The sequence below is a fragment of the Notolepis coatsorum genome, assembly GCF_963971535.1.
Source record: "Notolepis coatsorum genome assembly, chromosome: 5".
Lineage (NCBI taxonomy): Eukaryota > Metazoa > Chordata > Actinopteri > Aulopiformes > Paralepididae > Notolepis > Notolepis coatsorum.
Genome location: NC_140169.1, coordinates 129,834,502 through 129,853,815, shown reverse-complemented (window position 1 = coordinate 129,853,815; position 19,314 = coordinate 129,834,502). Strand labels below are relative to the sequence as shown.

The following is a 19,314-nucleotide window of genomic DNA, read 5'->3' as shown; positions in this document are numbered from 1 at the left end:
CAGCTCTCTAACCAGCTCTCTAACCAGTCCTCTAACCAGTCCTCTAACCAGCTCTCTAACCAGCCCTCTAACCAGTCCTCTAACCAGCTCTCTAACCAGCTATCTAACCAGCCCTCTAACCAGTCCTCTAACCAGCTCTCTAACCAGCCCTCTAACCAGCCCTTTAACCAGCCCTCTAACCAGCCCTCTAACCAGCCCTCTAACCAGCCCTCTAACCAGCTCTCTAACCAGTCCTCTAACCAGCCCTCTAACCAGCCCTCTAACCAGTCCTCTAACCAGCTCTCTAACCAGCCCTCTAACCAGCCCTCTAACCAGTCCTCTAACCAGCTCTCTAACCAGTCCTCTAACCAGCCCTCTAACCAGCCCTCTAACCAGCCCTCTAACCAGCCCTCTAACCAGCCCTCTAACCAGCCCTCTAACCAGCTCTCTAACCAGTCCTCTAACCAGCCCTCTAACCAGCCCTCTAACCAGTCCTCTAACCAGCTCTCTAACCAGCCCTCTAACCAGCCCTCTAACCAGTCCTCTAACCAGCCCTCTAACCAGCCCTCTAACCAGCCCTCTAACCAGCTCTCTAACCAGTCCTCTAACCAGCTCTCTAACCAGCCCTCTAACCAGCTCTCTAACCAGTCCTCTAACCAGCCCTCTAACCAGCCCTCTAACCAGTCCTCTAACCAGCCCTCTAACCAGCCCTCTAACCAGTCTTCTTTACCTGATGAAGAGCCCACGAGGGCTTAGAGGTTGTAGACCTTTAATACATAACATAAGACAAATATTGGGATCTGATACAGTGTTGTGAGTCTTCTTGAATTACAATGTTGAGCTAATGCAATTGTTGATGGGAAATACATTTGGAATTTTATAATATATAATTCTGAGAACATTCCAAAATATATATACATCTGAAAGGGGTCCTGAAAAAGTCATAGCAAGTGTTTGTGTCCCGTCACCATGCAGCCCATGTTGAGAATGAGGAGCAGTACGTCCAGTCCATGGAGAAGTTTGGGGACAATTGTAGAGAAAACCCTGAGGTGGGTTCAGCCTTCGTCACGTTCTCTGCCTTCACCAAAGAGCTCACAGCCCTCTTCAAGAACCTGGTAAGAATCTACAGGCCGTCCATAATTCAATACTGGAGACAAAGAACCATATACTGTAACTCTTATTTTAAGTTTTCAGATTAACAATGTTTTCCAACTGGTGGTCGACCGATATAGGTTTTTCAATACCGAAATTTAGAGAGCAGGGCAGCCGATATAAAGCAGATATATATATATTGCATCTGATAAACTACAACACAAAGTTGTTGAACTCACCAATTCGTCCATGACTGAGTGAGTGACCACAATTTTTCATACATACATAGCCCATGGCGGCAGTCCCTGTGCACCGAGGGAAAGACTGACAATATCGGCCCAAGTGACATATCAGACGACCACTGTTTTCAACCTCATTATCTAAAGATGGGAAGGCGGGGTGTTGTGTGGGGCGGCAGTGGCTCAGGGGGTCGAGCGGTCGTCTGGCAATCGGAAGGTCTCCTTGGCTCGATTCTGGCTCCTCCTGGCAGCGTGTCGAAGTGTCCTTGAGCGCTGTGTGAATGTGTGAGTGAAGTTGTGGGTCATAAGTTGTAAAGCGCTTTATAAATGTAGTCCATTTGTGTTCAATAGAATAGTGAATATGTGTGTATGATGATGATGATGTGTCACATTCACAATTCAACTGAATTGGATTGACTTTACAACTGCAAACACATAGGCGGTCCTGAAATATTACAAATGGACTTATTGGGCTGGAGGTGTACCGAATATCAAAGGTAGAAATCTGTAATGCAGTTAAACAGCGACCTCTATGCAAAAGAGCTCTACTTGGTATTTCGCTTTGTTTACGTTTGTAGTTTTGGTCTGATGTGTGAGTTGGGAGTTCAGTGGGTATATATATGAGAGGTGCTGCTATTGCTGGCCACACCTCAGGCTCTGCCAAGAGAGGTGTGGAGGTATTCACTCTATAATAAGTTACTAAACTAACTCCAACCCACACGTCAGACCAAAACAACAAATGTAAATAAAGCGCAATACCAAGTGGGGCTCTTTTGCTTAGCGGTCGCTGTTCAACGACATCACAGATTCTACTATGAATGGGGGAGTATGTCCTATTTAATAATTCATAGTTTACCTGTTATTCCTATCGCCTAAGACGGTCCAAAAATATTAGTGAACATGAACAACCCTCGCCCAACTACAAAAATTATAAATCTCATATGTGATGTCATCAGGTATAAAGTCTGAAGCTGCTCTATAGACAATGGATTAGGAAAGATGGTATATAGTAGGGCTGTCCCCGACTAAGGATTTGGATAGTCGACTATGATTGGCCGAAATGAGCCGATAGTCGACTATGACAAAAAAGAAAAGAAAAAAGTATAATATATATTATATATATATATATATATATATATATATATATATATATATATATTTTTTGTATCATTCCATTTGGGCTGGGTGCTTAATGTCTGAAGGAGTCGACTGAAGGCTCCTTGTCCTCTGCAAAAGCATGCAATTGGTCCACTGATGGATACATCTTGATATTTGTCTAGTCTAGTGTGTTCATTAGATGGGTGAAATCCTCTTTCAGTGCCTCTGTGCCTGTTTTCTTAGGCAGTTAGCCTCGCTGGTATGCGTGCCATTAGCGTCAGCCACGCTTCTAGGCCTCTTTTCTTTTGGAAAGAATGATACATTTTTATTTTATTTTTTTTAATGATAATTTCTTATTTTTCTTTGTATTCGACTGAGCGGTTGGCAGTCGACTACGGCTCCTTTCGATCGATTAGTCGACTATTCGACTAATAGGGGTCAGCCCTAGTATATAGATGACACCTATACCATCCACCTATTCATTGTCAATGGAGCGGCTTCAGACTTTATACCTGATGACATCACAGGGTTGAGTCTTACTTCTCTGGTTTCTGGCTTTAGGAGAGTAGCTCATGTTCACAAATATTGAACTTTCCTAGGCCGTGGAAATAACATATTGTAATTCTTAATTTGGGCGGTAGACCATCACGGACCATCACCATGCAAATGTTTGAATGTTTACTATACCGTCTTCCACAATATGAACATAGTAACAAAATATACATTCCTTGAAGCAGTATAAAAAAAGTATATAGACCATTCCAATTGTATTATACGATGATGACATTAAAACCTTTTTTATATCACATTGTAATTTGTACTGGAAAATAAAATACCATCAAATACTGTTACACTGTCAAAACTACGAAAAGATATTGTGATATATTTTGTCCATGGTAAATGGTAAATTGTGCATTTTATATAGCGCTTTTATCCAAAGTGCTTCACAATTTGTTCCTCACATTCACCCATTCACTCGCACATTCACACACCGATGGCGGAGGCAACCATGCAAGGTGCCAACCTGCTCATCAGGAGCAATTAGGTGTTAAGTGTCTTGCTCAAGGACATTTCGACACGCTGCCCGGGAGGAGCTGGAATCGAACCGGGAACCTCAGGATTACCAGACGACTGCTCTGTCGGCCCTCCATATCGCCCAGGCCTAGCTTCAACCACTCACCTCCACCGTCTTCTCCTCTCTTGAACTCATCCAACGCTCATATTTAGCTCTTTTGCGTTAAGGGTTATCTTCATCAGAGTGTGAGTGAGGTTTCCACACCTCGTCATCAACTGGAGTGCCGTGTGATTTTTGACGTGTTGTTGTGGTTCATAGCTGTGTGTCGGTAACAACATCACACTCTGTCCTCTCCTCTCGCTTTCAGTTGCAGAACATGAATAACATCATAACCTTCCCCATAGACAGTCTACTGAAAGGAGACCTGAAAGGAGTCAAAGGGGTATGTTCTATATTTGAGTGGGTTTCACTTTATTTAAAGGTGCTATAGATAGAATCTTTATGTAGGGTGAACATGTATTAGAAATAAAAAAGATACATCCACAGAGCTTTTAGAAAGGTGCGGAATAGGGCGGCTAGGTGGTGCAGTGGGCAAGGCGCTCACCACCAATGCAGGAGACGCTGGGTTCGAGCCCAGCTCTCCGCATTGCTATCAGCTTGGCTGGTCGTTCATACTAATACAATTGGCAGTATTAGGGGGTGGGAAGCTGATGGGTGGGGATCGGACGTTGTGGACAGCGACTCCTACAGGTCGAGCTGCTGCGGTGAAAAGATGCGACAGGCTGCCTCCTCGTGTACTGGAGGGGACACATGATGCAAGGCTTCTGTCCTCACTACAGCCGACCAGTGGGAGGCATAGTCTAGCAACGTTCAAGACAGGGGAGGGAAGAATTGGATAATACGAAATTGGGATGGGAGAAAAATAGAAAATGGGCAGAAAAAGTGGATACAAAAAAAAGGGAAGGTGCGGAATAAAATGATAGCTTTCCCCCCCAAAAATATATTGATAATTGAATGTAATAATTTAAGAAATGTTGGCGGATCCAAAATGAATGTTGTTGTTTACATGTATCCCCTCCTTACTTCCCATTCCCCCACGTGGAATGCACCCGATTGGATAACTGACATGTTGGTGCTCTAGTGTGACATCTAGTGGCTGAATGTTATCTATAGCTCCTTTTAAATGTAAAATATTGTGGGACATTTCGCCTTTCCAGTCCCTGTGTGTATATATTTGGGTCTCTGGTGGGCCTACTAACATTCAAACTGTTCAATAAGACAACCCTAGTTTGACAGTTTAAGCTGAATCTCGTGAGTTCACGGTGTTGGGGAGCTGCAGCTCATTTGCATTAAAGCTACAGACACAGAACAGGGCTGATACAAAGGGGTATAGAGGCTGCTAGAATGCTTCATCTGAGTGGTATCTTCAGCAACAACAAAAAAACGTCAAAGACATATATTATTAACTTGTTGAAAAGGAGAATAATATGTGACCTTTAATACTGTAGGCGTTTCCCATTCCACAAGGAGCACACTCGACACGTGTCTGGAATAGTTTCTAAATGACTCAGAGAGCAAAGTCCACATGTTGCTGTAAATCATGAATTTAATACGGTTGAAAAACCTCCAGCCATTTATTTGACTGGATCTTGTCAGAGTGTAACTATATTATCTTCATGTCTGTCTTTTCCGCTTCCACAGGATCTGAAAAAGCCGTTTGATAAAGCCTGGAAGGATTACGAAGCGAAACTGTAAGAGCTGCTTTCTTCGTCTCCTGCTGGACCCACTGATATAGTCCTTTCTGACCCAGGCCACCACTGGTTAAGTCTGAAGTTAACCATTATAGCTTAAAGGCCCAATCCATTATCCAAATGTCAACAAATGGGTAACCCCACCACCAGCGACAGTGGCTCAGGAGGTAGAGCAGTCGTCTGGCAATCCGGAGGTTCCCGGTTCGATTCCCGCTCCTCCTGGGCAGCATGTCGTTGTGTCCTTGAGCAAGACACTTAACCCCTAATTGCTCCCGATGAGCAGGTTGGCACCTTGCATGGTTGCTTCCGCCGTCGGTGTGTGAATGGGTAATATGTAAGTAACTAATTGTAAAGCGCTTTGGATAAAAGCGCTATATAAAAAAGCAGCCATTTACCATTTACCAGCAAAAACACAACACAAATAGGAATGGAGACATGTTTACATTCTCTAGTTGAATGATTGAGCTCTTGTAAAAGTTTGTTTACAATGGTAATGCTTGTAAATATTGGAGTAAAATAGAACTATATGTTCAGATTTTCGATGGATTAAGAAAGTGTTAAAAGTATTTTTTATTATTATTTGTATTCATTCATTTTTTATCATTATTAGTATTATTATATATACTAATAATACTATATGGTCCTAATATAAACCTGGATTGGGGATTTAAGCACAAGGCGAGCACGGGGTCAAGGGGTAGTTTTGCATTACGTTGGCATGTAAGATTCTGAACATGTGTCTATTCAGCTTAACGACCCATAGAAAAGGGGAAACAAAGGAGGCAGCTAAAACGTCAAACTCTGTTCATAAAACAGCTGATCCGGCAGACGGACCACAGGGAGGAATGTGAACGTGTTCAGTTCTGACACATTATTACACAAAGAAGAGCGCAGAGGCACTCCTTCACGGATTCTTTGACTCCTAACTGAGAAGCAGTGTACACTGTTCTTTGAGGACGCGGCCACTTGATTGAGACGGTATACCTATTTGAATTCAGTGCAAAAGTCGAGTAAAGCATTTTTAAAGGAAAATTCGACCACAAAGCAATTAAACCTGTCTACCAGATTGAGGCGTAACTGATTCATTCATCTCTATGTGGCCAAAGCCATCTCTAGCCTCAGACACATCGCCAGCGGAAGGTGCTAATAATTTGTGTAGAGCTATATGTCCTTAATGAACCTCAATTTTCGAAGAACTATAATGGGCGTGTCATTTAGATTTTCTGATACCTCGCTCGTCTCTCTCTCTCAATCAGCTTCCCATTCTCTCCTGCTGGGTAACAGAGTAACCAGAAGTAAACCCTCAGCCCCTCGCCTGCTTGTGTGTTTGGCAGGAGTGTCAACCTCTGCCTGGCATTGTCTGACGCCAGGCCCTTGTTCACCTCAGTCCTTTGTAAAGCCGAAGGCTGGAGCATGTGCAGTAGTGTAGGACTGACGATATGTACAGCGCTGGGTGTTAACCTTGTTTTACCCTGTAGAAAACCCAGAGTGGAATTCCCTTTTAAACTTATTTGATAAGTTAACAGCACTCCCTCTTCACTGAGTGAAGGCTGGGTCAATGATTTTCCTAGTTGACGGAAGACTAATGCCTTGTGCACATATCTGCAGTACATATTGTTTGGATGAATGTGAATGAGCATTGAGTTAAGAGTTCTTATTAGTTCTTAATACAGTATCTATTAGAGTGTGAAGTAAAAGAAGCAACGTTACACAGGCCACGCACGCACACTATGAAACAAACTAGTTTGAAATTAACAAATTATACTTGGGATTTTGTCTTAAACAGATTATGCGTAAGTGTTAGTACAACCAACCATTGCTTTTCATAATCCCCTTAACTGTTGCTTTTCATAAAGCCTTTCATGATGCTGTTAATTTCTAACCAAAGAGATTAAAATCGACCTCATTAATGGAGCGAGTAGTTTACAGCCACACAGTCGATCCCCGATGCGGTATCATAACTCTGTTTCGTTTTCTACCAAGAATACCACACTGTTTCCCTGGTTCGTTTGGTTGGAAAAGGGAACTTTACGCATTGTGTTTATAGAAGGAGATGGTCTGACTCAAATGGCATCGCATGGTCAGGACTCTCCCATCTCTATGCCGTTAACTAGGGAGGCAGCCATCCGACATTTTCAGTCCTGATACCGATACCTGGGCTTGGGGTATCGGCCGATATAGATCCGATCCGATCCATTACTTTTAATGTATAATTACTTTTAACAGTATAGACTTTTGGGGGGTTCATTGGACAAGAAATATTGAGATATAATACATTTTTCTCCATTAGAGAGAGTTAACATGTCATAAATGCAGCAAATCAAGTCACCTTGCTTTGATTTCTAGCATGTTAGACATGCTTCTTGGTATCGGATTTTAGTATCTGGGAAATTCTTCGATTCCATTCTTAGCCATTCCATTCTCATAATCCATTTTAGCCCGGTATCAGACCCATATCTGTATCTGTATCGGTATCGGTGCCTCCCTACCGTTAACACTCCTCTTGACCGCAGAGCTAAACTGGAGAAGGAGAAGAGGGAGCACGCCAAACAGCACGGGATGATCCGTACGGAGTTCAGCGGAGGGGAGATCGCAGAGGAGATGGAGAAGGAGAGGCGACTGTTCCAGTTGCAGATGTGCGAGGTGAGAGATTCACCCCTATCCCTCTCATTTGTTACCATCAGGAGTTTTGCGTTGGTTCATTATCAGCGGTTCAAGCTAGGGAGGCACAGATACCGACAATGGTATCGGATATCGGTCCAATACGCGGCTATAGCAGGGTATCGGTATCACCAGAGATACTAGAATCCCGATACCAAGAACCACGTGTAACATGTAAGAAATCAAAGCAACTCGGACTCTGTGAAGGAGGTGGTGTCGATTAGACCCTTAATGCCAGTGACCATGGGCTTTATCTGTCTCTCTCTCTAGTATCTTCTAAAAGTGAATGAAATCAAAGTCAAGAAGGGGGTTGACTTTCTTCAGAGCCTCATCAAGTATTTCCACGCCCAATGCAAGTAGGTTACTCTCTCTCTTTCTCTTTGTTTGTTTGTCACAAGTTCATCTTGCACCTGGATCCAAAAGACATACATTACCAACACCAACGTTTCCTTCTCTTCTCTTCTCAGCTTCTTCCAGGACGGACTGAAGACGGTGGAGAATCTGAAGCCCTCCATAGAGAAACTGGCAACAGACCTGACCACAGTAACCACCCTTCTTCTTTCTTGTTTGACACATTCACTGCATGTCCAAAGTACTTGGTCAGGCTTTTACAGGAAATGTTGACTCAGTGTTGAGTGTAAACTCCTCATGTTTCCTCAGCTCTAAGCTGTATAGATACACGGACTTTCATTTCAAAGTCTAATGTGATCAGCGACTAATAGGAATATTGTTTTGCTGTTGATATCCCTGATGTGTCCCTGGTGTGTCTCTGTCCCCGGGCGCCCTTTCATTTCTCTTTCTGTTTGCCGTCAGATTAAACAGACACAGGATGGGGAGCGGAAACAACTGACTCAACTCAGAGATGTCCTCAAGTCCTCTTTGCAGTCTGAGCAGAAGGAGGTGAGGAAGCTCACTTTGCACGCTATTGACCATATTCACACAGTGACCATTTTGCTCTTATATCATGCTCAGGTTGGGTTCCTTTCGACCCTCTTCCCACCTGAGCATGACTTGTGTTATGTAACTTGTACTGTATGTTATTGTTTCTTGTTTGTGTATTTGTACTCTCTCTGGTGGCAAACCATGTTTCCCCTCTGGGATTAAGAATAAACCATACCAAGGCGCTCGCCACGAAATGCTGGAGACGCTGGGCTCGTCTGTTCGAGCCCAGCGCTCCACATTTGCTTTCAGTTTAGCTGGTCGTCCGTACTAATACACATTGGCCGTATTAGGGTGTGGGAAACTGATGGGTGGGGATCGGGCGTTGTGGACAGCGACTCCTACAGGTCGGTTGGTGCGCCTGCGCAGCAGAATCAGGAAGTGTCGGGGGCAGCGTGAGCCTCCCACGCGTTACTCCTCGCCACTGAGAGATCGAGCTGCGCAGGTGAAAAAATGCGACTGCTGTTACCTCAAGTACCGGAGGGGACTTGTGCTATGTATGACTTAGTCCACATTGCAGCCGGCTTGTGGGAGGCAAGAAACAGTGTCCGTGACAGGGGAGGGTTGAATTGGATGATACGAAATTGGGATGTGAGAAAATATAGAAAAATGGGAGAAAAAGTGGATAAAAAAAAAAGAATAAACCATACCATTACCATACCATACCATACCATAAGACCAAAATGGCCACCGTGGGAATATGGTCAATGGAGATGAAAGATGTCATTGTCCAATCCTCCACACAAATTAGTCACGCATTTTAACGCTCGGATATAGTGCACTCAAGAGGGGCAAGTCCTCGTCAACTCGTAAAGTTGGACATTTACAAGTTTATTACCACCAGGAAGTGGCATTCGAATGGCCAACCAAGTGAATGCCAGTGGTAACCTGGGCAAGTTACTTGATACCTGAGTTTATATTATCATACTGGCCAATCGCGTCTCGCTCTTCGCCATTATGAGATATCTCTTATCTCCTAGCACCTAATGTGCTCACGAACAAACAAATGCACTCACATGCACATGACCAGGCCACGCCCCCGTGTCCTACTATATGACGCCGGACATGGTCACACTCTACCTTCCTCTTTTTTGTTTCCAACACGGAATTAGCAGTGCACTCCGTGAACTAGCTGTTATGAAACGCAGGGAGAAATTACACAATGTTGGGTTTTCGCCAGAAGGTCACCAGCCCCTGGAATCTTCTCGGCACATCCTAAACAGCGCAACGGGCCTGTCCTGGGTTTTCCTCGTCTCGTGACAGCGGACTGAGGGACGTCGCGCGACAGTTAGCAGTCGAGCTAAGTCGTGCACAGGTAAGGCCTGCGTTGTCAGGCATTGATACTAGCATGAGTAATACTGCTCGTTGTCCCGTGAGACAGCCGAGTGATGTGTTGACGCGAGGGGCAGGATATTTGGGAAAACATGGTCATCATGACTCTGTTTTGGGTGTTTTCCCAGCTATCCTAGAGCGTGCGGCTAATGCTAATGCTACAATGCTAGGACGCCGTTCCTTGTTCCCCGCCGAGGGCTGTCTTTACTAAAAGGTCTTCCCTCCTCTTAACCATTCATGCTGACGGTCAATCGGTGTCTAATGTTGGGGGTTTAACAGGGGCTTGTTTACCATTTACATGGGTGGATGGGCTGAGGCTCAGGGCTGGTGTGCTTTTTGTGAATCTATGAATTGTGTGGACGGGACTGGTGTTTTTCTCTGGTCTGCATCCCCTTAACAATTGTGTGTATGGGCTAGCCCATTCTGCAGTGTGTTAGTGGAGTTTTCGTTCATTTATTAATTTACCCCTTCATGGGTGCACACCACAGTGGAGGTTGCTGCATGCCTACTAGTGAGGCAGTGCTTCACTAGTAGTAGATTTTGGTCTGCAGCCACCACTGGTGTTCCGTGCTTGTGAAGCAGGTGGCATCAGTCCTTTGCCTCTGACACGGTGGAACGGTGTCCCGCCCGGCCGACGCCATGAGGCGAGTCGGCCCGGCAGGTGGCTGGTGGGCTGTTAAAGCCTATACCGCCGCGGTATAGAATTAGCAGCGACTGGCAACATTGTTCAAATTGCTGTTTTTTCTGTCAAAAATGGTGTCGGGTGGTGGGGCCTTAGGGCCAGCCGACGTCAAAACATCGCGCAAGGTTTTGAGGTTATTCAGCTTTTGACCTAGCCGCAAGCTATAACCGCAGGGAGGGCTAGGATGCTGTCAACGCTTGTTCACAGACATCTTGGTTGGAACAGTCTCCCCTTGAGGAGGAGAGAAGGTTTTTCCCTCGTCAGGGCTCCCCTCTCCGCAGAGGGACTTTGGTCTTCCGCGGGAGCGCGGGCGGTATTTGACTTAGGCCCCACACCGCATCACACCGCGCAGCCAGAGGTGAGGGCGCGGCCTCGCCAGCGGCTGTGGCGAGGCCCCCGACCAGCGGCCATGTTTCCCCCGCCTGAGGTACCCAGGACACAAAGACAACAGGTGATCACAAGGCCGACAGCCTTGGCGGCCGAGGGATCGGCTACATTAGATGAGCACGCCCTAAAAAACCGTCGCCGTCTAGCTGTGTCTAGCTCGCTCTCCGGTCACTCCCTCCCCCCAACACCAGCGGGATACGGGCTCTGATTTGTTCCCTTTGGCTACGGGCCGCGTGCCTTCAGTGAAGCACAAGCGGCCCCACGTTTTGCTTCTCATGGGGACAGGGGCTGACACCCAGTTGCTGGCTAGGCCTCACGGTGCTGTCCGTGATGCGCCTGCTGCTGTGATCCCTCTTGGCCTCCTCTTCATGAGGAGGATACAGAGGTGGTTTTTTCCAGTATGGAAATGGACCCGGTGAGAGACATGTGGAAGCGGCTGAAGGTTCCCATGTCAGTACTGGGGGACCTCGTCCTCTGGGGAGGGCCTGGTGCCCTCACCAGCGGGGTCCCCGTGGGCAGCAGGCTGTCACACGTCATGGTCTTCACCAACGCCTCCCTCATGGGATGGGGGGGGGGGGACGTGTCGGGCCAACGCAGTAGGGGGCAGCTGGCAAGACCATGCTGCCCGGTCTGCGCTACATTCAATGTGTTGGAATTGAAGGCAGTCCTTCTGGTCTTCAAATGGCTCGGCCACCTTGTGGTGGGCAAGCATGTTTTGGTCAGGACAGACAACACGACGTCAGCGTCGTATATTGTCAGACAGGGAGGAGTGCGCTCCCCCCGTCTGCACCGGGCGGCAGGCGGTGGAGGACATCTGTGCTGCGGCCTTCTGGTCCTCCCCGGGTCCCTTCGTTAGGTTTTACCTCGTGGACGTGACTGGGGGTTCTGTCTCCCAGGCGGTTCTGAGGTCTGGGACCTCTCCTGCGTCCCACCATTTGGTGGGCTAGCAGGTGTGTGTGGGTGTGTGCCACGGGGTGCTGTGTCACACGTGGTCCCGCCTGTGCTGTGCGTTTTTCAGGGGTGTCTGGTTCCCCCTTTTTCGCATTTTGGTGGAGTTGACTGCCTCCCCCCCTTCGTTAGGACGGGCGGGTGGACGGGACTCCCCTCCTCCCTGGTTGGGGCTTACGGGCCCTCAGGGGGTACACTTGTCGGGCCACGCGTCTGCTCTGCCCCATATCTCATAATGGCGAAGAGCGAGACACGATTGGCCAGTATGATAATATAACGAAAGGTTATCCTATAACCTAGTTATATGAATACTGGCCGAGTATCTCGCTCTTAGCGCCCTGAGGTCCCTTGGTTGGGTTTTCAGTGTTGGAAATCTTTCTGAGGAAGGTAGAGTGTGACCATGTCCGGCGTCATATAGTAGGACGCGGGGGCGTGGCCTGGTCACGTGCATGTGAGTGCATTTGTTTGTTCGTGAGCACATTAGGTGCTAGGAGATAAGAGATATCTCATAATGGCGAAGAGCGAGACGCTCAGCCAGTATTCATATAACTAGGTTATAGGATAATAATAGGTTATGAGTTGTAGACGTACTGTATATATCACTGACCCTTCATCTTTTGTGGTGCAAACATGCTTTATTATGGACACGGAGTATCATGAGTTAAAGGCCCAATCAGTGATCCAAATGTTAACCAGCGGTTAGCCCCACCACCAAAAATGTTAAATGGAAATGGAGAAATGTCATTCTGTAGTTGATTGACTGAGCTCTTAATATTTATAATTTTGGACATTCAAGTTGGTTCGGTGACCGTTTGCCTCTCAGGGAATCAAGCCCCTTTGTTTGGTCTGGGAATTCCATGCTCGCCTGACCAGTTCATAAGGGCCTGACACCCGACACTTTAATCCCATTAGAATGCACTGTTTTCTCTGTCCATTCCCCCGTTCAGATTCCAGAGAGGCACGTTATTAAAGATACAGTACAATGATGTTTTGTAATGATGTCATAAATTGCTTATTGTGGACAGTTAATGTCACAACTATAGTTTCTTTCCCCCAGAAATATAATTTGTTTTGATATAACTGAGAGCGAGGTCACCCTCTCTGAGCACAGCCAACTCTCTGTAGGCTGAGGGGGCGTGGCCTTCTGTTCACTACACACTATGTAGATTCTCCTCGTCTCCTCTTGAGTCCTCTCACTCAGCTAGATGTGACTGATGGGCCAATCAGAGCAGCTAGATGTGACTGATCGGCCAATCAGAGCAGCTTGATGTGACTGATGGGCCAATCAGAGTAACCCGTGTGTGTATTAAACAATATCTCAGAGGAAGCAGACTGGATATCTGAAATTCTGTTGATAGGGATAGATATCATCAGATATCACCAGGGCTTTAGTCATAATTTTCACAACAGCAAAAACAAAATGGAAACAAGATTTGAAAAAAACAAGATTTCCATTGTACTGTATCTTTAAGGCTTACTTGCATTAACTGATAAAACCAGATACTGTTCTCCTGCTAGTATATAGCAGTGGATTGGTAGGTTTGAACTGTGGGAAGTGATACAGATGCTCTCTTTCTCTCTCTGTTCTCTCTCTTTCTCTCTCTGTTCTCTCTCTGTTCTCTCTCTCTTTCTCTCTCTGTTCTCTCTCTTTCTCTCTGTTCTCTCTCTCTTTCTCTCTCTGTTCTCTCTCTGTTCTCTCTCTGTAGGACTCCCCGGCCAAACAGAATGCAGGGTACAGTCTCCACCAGCTTCAGGGAAACAAGGCTCATGGCACAGAACGCTCCGGAATGCTCTCCAAGAAAAGCGAGGGGTAAGTAGCCAGAGCTTTGCTTGTATATGAGTGATAACCTTAAGGTTAACAGAAGCAGACTCGCGGCTGGAAGGTCGCCAGTTTGAACCCCCCCCCCCCCCCCCAAAAAAACCGACTGGGAAATTCTGTGTGGAGGAAGTGAATGATGAACTCCGTCCCCTACCTTATCAACGGCTGCTGGCGTGCCCTTGAGCAAGTCACTAACTTCTCCATTGGAGCTTCTTAGTGGCTAACGGTAGAGTACGGTGGCTGTACTGGGCAGCTCCTAGGTGTGAATGTGTGCAGCTGTATGAATGTGTTGCAGGCCGTTACTGAAAAAGATCATACATGCTCATCTTCCCTGGGTGAATAAACCTGGAGGAGAAAAATTATTTTAGGCCTTAAAAAGTCTTAAAAAAGGTCTTAAATATGATCTTAAAAATGTATTGAATTAGGAAGTTACTTCTATGTTGCGATAACTTCTCTGTTTAAATGTGTTTGGGGGAAACGTCCGGGCTGCAAAGTAAGCAGTATGGTAACTACTATTACTACTAAGCCTATCAGTTCCCCCCAACAATTAATATAGAATTACTTCTTTCATAGTAATTTTCCTTCAAAGTGGTCTTAAAAAGTCTTACATTTAACTTGTCGAAACCTGCAGGAAGAGAAGGCGGGTCAATGGCTCTTGAAACCTCTTCATAGTTATGGTTGCATTTACTTCAGAGCAGCAGATGTTTGCCATTTGAAAAAAAACATGTGATGAATTTACTTTGAGGAGAAATTCCATGCAAGTGTTTTGTCTTCATAAAGAGGGATATTAGATGACAATATTAATGTGTTTGATTTTTTTTCTCCTCCTTGTTGAAAGCTTGCATAAGAAATCCATCATTCTCATTTGTATTATATGGTAATTATAAGCATTACCATAACTATCATTTGAGGAGGGATCTTTAAACGAATTAGATTATTACTAAGGTCATTATCAGTGTCCACAGCCCACCACCCATGTTAACGTTTTGGCCCTCCATGTCATAAGGTTTGGACACCCCTGATCTATAGGAAAGTGGCTATAATCATGTAAAACATCTGTATGACAGCAGTTACAAACATTTAAGCATGGGGAGGCAGCATGGCCTTAGAGGCCTGCCAGTAACCGAAAGGTCTCCGGTTCGATCCCCGCCACTGACAGGAGGGTGTATTCCATCTGTGAGCGGGTGACTGAAGGGTGGCTGGTATATTACATCTACGGTGCCCACCATCTCTGCCTAAGCGCCCTTGAGCAAGACACTGAACCCCATAACTGCACTGCACTGCGGGCGACCCTACGCTCTGACCTCTCTGATGAAATGCATATGTGTGGGGAAACTGTGTGTACGTGTAACTAGGAGGGAAATGCGAAAAAGAGAGATTTAAATTGCCTTGTGTACATTGACAATAAAATAATATTCTTCTTCATCTTCTTAGAATGTTCTGAAAGCCTTGTCACCGCTGTCTCGTTCTCAGATTAAGGAAAGTGTGGCAGAAAAGGAAGTGCTCGGTGAAGAACGGCTTCCTGACCATCCATCACGGCACGGTAAGAGAGCGGGTCGCCTCCTCCTCCTATTGCATGAGGTGCTCTCCTCTCTGTCTGAACGTCCCGCATGTCCCACGTCTCCAGCTCCTCCCCTCTCTTGGATTTGTCGTCTCCGTGAAATAAGTTCTGGAAGAAGCACGTTTATTTTATTTTTTTGTGTGTGTGATTTTGAAGTTTTTACACGAAGAGCCAAACAGCAAGCGGCAGAGGAAGAGACAATGGAAGAGAAGGAAGAGCATAAGGAAAAGGATGACAGAGAGAAGGGTGGGAAGAGGAACCATTTGAATTTGAAATCAGATTCATGACTTTGTTCTTTGACATACACAAACTATTGCAGGGTTTATAGTCACCCTGGAGAGAGTTCCTAGCCGCTAGTACAGAAGAACATCACCCCCCGAGTTGCCGCGCTCGTTTGCCTCAATGCTACCATACTTTTATCTATTTATAAAACACAAACCGATGTTGTGTGGGGGAGACAGTGGTTCGGGAGGTAGAGCAGTCGTCTGGTAATCCGGAGGTTCCCAGTTCGATTCCCGCTCCTCCTGGGGCAGCGTGTTGAAGTGTCCTTGAGCAAGACACTTAACCCCTAATTGCTCCCGATGAGCAGGTTGGCACCTTGCATGGTTGCCTCCGCCATCGGTGTGTGAATGTGTGAGTGAATGGGTCAAATGTGAGGAACAATGTGTAATCGTCTTTGGATATAAGCGCTAAATGAATGCAGCCATTTACCATTTGTGTTTTACAAATAGATCGAGTTGTTGAATTGAGGCTATGAGTGCGTCGCAACTTAATTCACCGCAGGATACACAACACTATCTGGACTTTGTCTGAAAAGGGCTTTATGCATAAAAATTGTGGCTTCCTGGATTGATGTCATTCCGTCTTCCTAGCCTGGTCCCTCAATGCAGTAAGCAGTACCCAGCATTCTCCTCGTGCGTTCAGTCGGTCCTCGTAAAGTCGGAAATTTCGGAGTTTTTACCACCAGGAAGTTGCACTCGAGCGGCCGACCAAATGGTAAATAATACCAGTGGTGGAACTCAGGCTCCATGAGACCACAGTTTACGAGTTGTGACATTTCACCGACCTCTTCACCTTTTGTATATATACTTTATTATTATGAACATGGAGTATCATGAGACATCATCAGAAATATGATGTTGACAGGGCGGTTAGGTGGCGTAGCGGAGATTGCGTTCGTCACCAGCCCCGGAGACGCTAGGATTCGCCTGTTCGAATCCAGCTCACAGCTCCAGGGTTGTCACCAGCTTGGCTGGCCGTTCACACTAATACAATTGGCTGTATTAGAGGGTGGGAGAAGCTGGCGGGGTGGGTCCGGGTCGTTGTAAACAGCGACTCCTACAGTTCGGTCGGGGCGCCTGCTAAGCGCGGATAGGACCTGAGTGGGATAGTGTGATCCTCCCACACGCTACGCCCTCTCAGAGAATATCCGCGCTGCCAGGTGAAAAGAAGCGGTTGATTGGCTGGAAGTGTGTCGGAGGAAGCACGTGATAGCCTCCACTCTCCCAGACCGACTGTGGGGGGTAAGTGCGCAGCGACCAGGAAGGGGACTGGGAATTGGCATAACGACTAACATTGGGATGGGAGAAAATCAAAGGAAAAATGGAGAAAAAAAAAAAGAAAAAGAAATATGATGTTGACATGCTGGGATTCCTAAAACAAAAGCGCTCAAACCACCTGCATCAAGAAAGAAAGGTTCATCTTTAAAAAAAGAATAATAATAATCGGCTGGATCTGCTGCCTTGCGTCTGACTGCCATCGTCTCGTATTTACCATTTGGTCACATGGTACATTTCCAAGTTGAATGGTGACCAACCGAATGCACCATTACACCTCTTCCTTGCTGTCCAAACTGGCAAAAGAGGTTGTAGGTGTTTTATGCTGTGTGGTGTAGGGGGGGAGGGGGGAGTAATGGCATCGAACCAGGATACTGTCAACTTTCTACACTAAGTCCATTGTTTCTTAGCCTAGCTGTGCCACACCCTGGCGGCTTTCTAACGCCACGTATGTTTTTATTTACTCACAATGTGTTTTATGCTGGGATTTCCCCCGGTATCCCATTTGAATAATTACATATATTAAGAATCGACTTCAACTTTCTATCCAAAGCAGACGATCACCATATTCAACGTTTAGACAAAATTATTTGTGGTGTTGTCAAATGTGATTCACAAGGAATTTGATCAAAATTGACTCAACATTCTCCATTTTATTTTCCATTGTGTTTCAGTCGTGACAAAGTATCAAAGGCTGATGAACAGAGAATGGACTGCCAGCAGATCTTTTGATGCAATCAAATACATTTCATCCGTTTCAGTATTGACCTATACGTTAGACCGGCACATCCGGGTACTTTGGATTTTTTTGCAGTCACGCCTACTTTTGGGGAAAACACAGACACTGTTCCTATTGACCACCATTGTATTTGGCCCGTGTAAAAACTGTTATCAGAGTGCTTACGTTGTTTGAAAAGTTTTTGTTAGTGCATCATGTTAAGTCAAGCAATTACATTCCAACACTGCACACCGCTGTGACCTGGACATTTAATATTACGCTTCTGAATCTCTAAGTGACTATTATCTCCTAAGAGGTAATGACTTTTTCTGGGCAACAATGGTCTTCAGTGTGATTCATATCCGTGTGTTTTGTAGTTGTAGTTTATGAACACACACCATTTAATCCCTGTTTATTCCCAGAGTTGTTTTCCCCCAAAAGGAGCATGGTGCAAACAAAATCGAGACGTGTCAAAATTCTGTGTAATTGGTCTGATGTATCTCAAACTCCACCCCTCTCATCTTGATCCTCCTTCCCAGAGGGAAGCAACAGTCGTGATTGGAGGATCAAGGAAAGAGGGCGGGCTTTGAGATAGGTCACTTAGACTCCGGTCCAGTCTCTCTCCTCTCATACATCATCATCTCTCCAATCCTCATAGGCTAACAGGCCTCCGGCGAAGCTCAACCTTTTAACCTGTCAAGTGAAGCGAAATCCCGACGAGAAAAAGAGCTTTGATCTGTTTTCACGTAAGTTGGGCACTCTCTGATTGGATGCTCTCTGATTGGATGCTCTCTGATCTCAGGTTTATATTTTTATCTTGGGAGGCAAATTCAGGTAGTTCATCTTCCTACAAATTTCTACCTCTTCTGCTTAGTAAACTGTCTTTACTTTTTTATTTTATTTTCTTCACAGATGACAGAACGTATCACTTCCAAGCAGAGGAAGAGGCAGAGTGTCAGATGTAAGTACTGTATGCAGGCTGTATCCATAAAGGAATGGAGCTGGTCGACGCGTGTGCCCCTATGCATTTTTCATGTTTGACATTTGTGTGTTTGTGCGCCCATTCATATTCCAATATGATTTGGGATACCTGAGCATTCCGTCTATGAGTTGGGGGCACGGACGCGCCATATTCCGTGTTGACAATGGCCAGGATGAGCTCATAGCTCGACTATGAGAAACCCAAAAGGATATGAGATATGCCAAAATGAGCTTAGTTTCTAACCTCAACACAAATCCTAAAGATAATCTTTTGATACAAAGTGGACCAACAGTGTGCCTATAGAAGATGCTTCTTCCTATGGTGAAGGTGGTGGGAGGATAGGAGCACCACCACAGCCAAACAGATCATTTCTAGCTTCAAACAATGTTCCAACCAAGTTTTTCTGTTGTGACATTTTGGTATATTCAATACTAAAGATATATTATACTTGACCTTTTTAGAGGTGACCGTTCCCATACAAAAAGAAGAACTACATGGTGCAGCTTTAACTAATATCCAGAATATGAATGTGCACGTAAACGCATTGTAGAATGA

The 19,314-nt window shown here is 45.6% G+C and overlaps 1 protein-coding gene across 3 annotated transcripts in view; it reads left to right on the top strand.

The window, feature by feature from the left end:
* Positions 1-19,314, top strand: part of asap2b (ArfGAP with SH3 domain, ankyrin repeat and PH domain 2b) — a 57,512-nt gene that overhangs the window by 14,590 nt on the left and 23,608 nt on the right. For all 3 annotated transcript variants that reach the window (XM_084314979.1, XM_084314978.1, XM_084314977.1), the window contains exons 3-13: positions 955-1,094; positions 3,791-3,865; positions 5,125-5,174; positions 7,688-7,817; positions 8,106-8,191; positions 8,303-8,378; positions 8,649-8,735; positions 13,830-13,933; positions 15,416-15,485; positions 18,436-18,523; positions 18,690-18,738. In XM_084314979.1, coding sequence (XP_084171105.1) covers positions 955-1,094; positions 3,791-3,865; positions 5,125-5,174; positions 7,688-7,817; positions 8,106-8,191; positions 8,303-8,378; positions 8,649-8,735; positions 13,830-13,933; positions 15,416-15,485; positions 18,436-18,523; positions 18,690-18,738 — 955 coding nt within the window. The remainder of the gene's footprint in view (positions 1-954; positions 1,095-3,790; positions 3,866-5,124; positions 5,175-7,687; positions 7,818-8,105; positions 8,192-8,302; positions 8,379-8,648; positions 8,736-13,829; positions 13,934-15,415; positions 15,486-18,435; positions 18,524-18,689; positions 18,739-19,314) is intronic.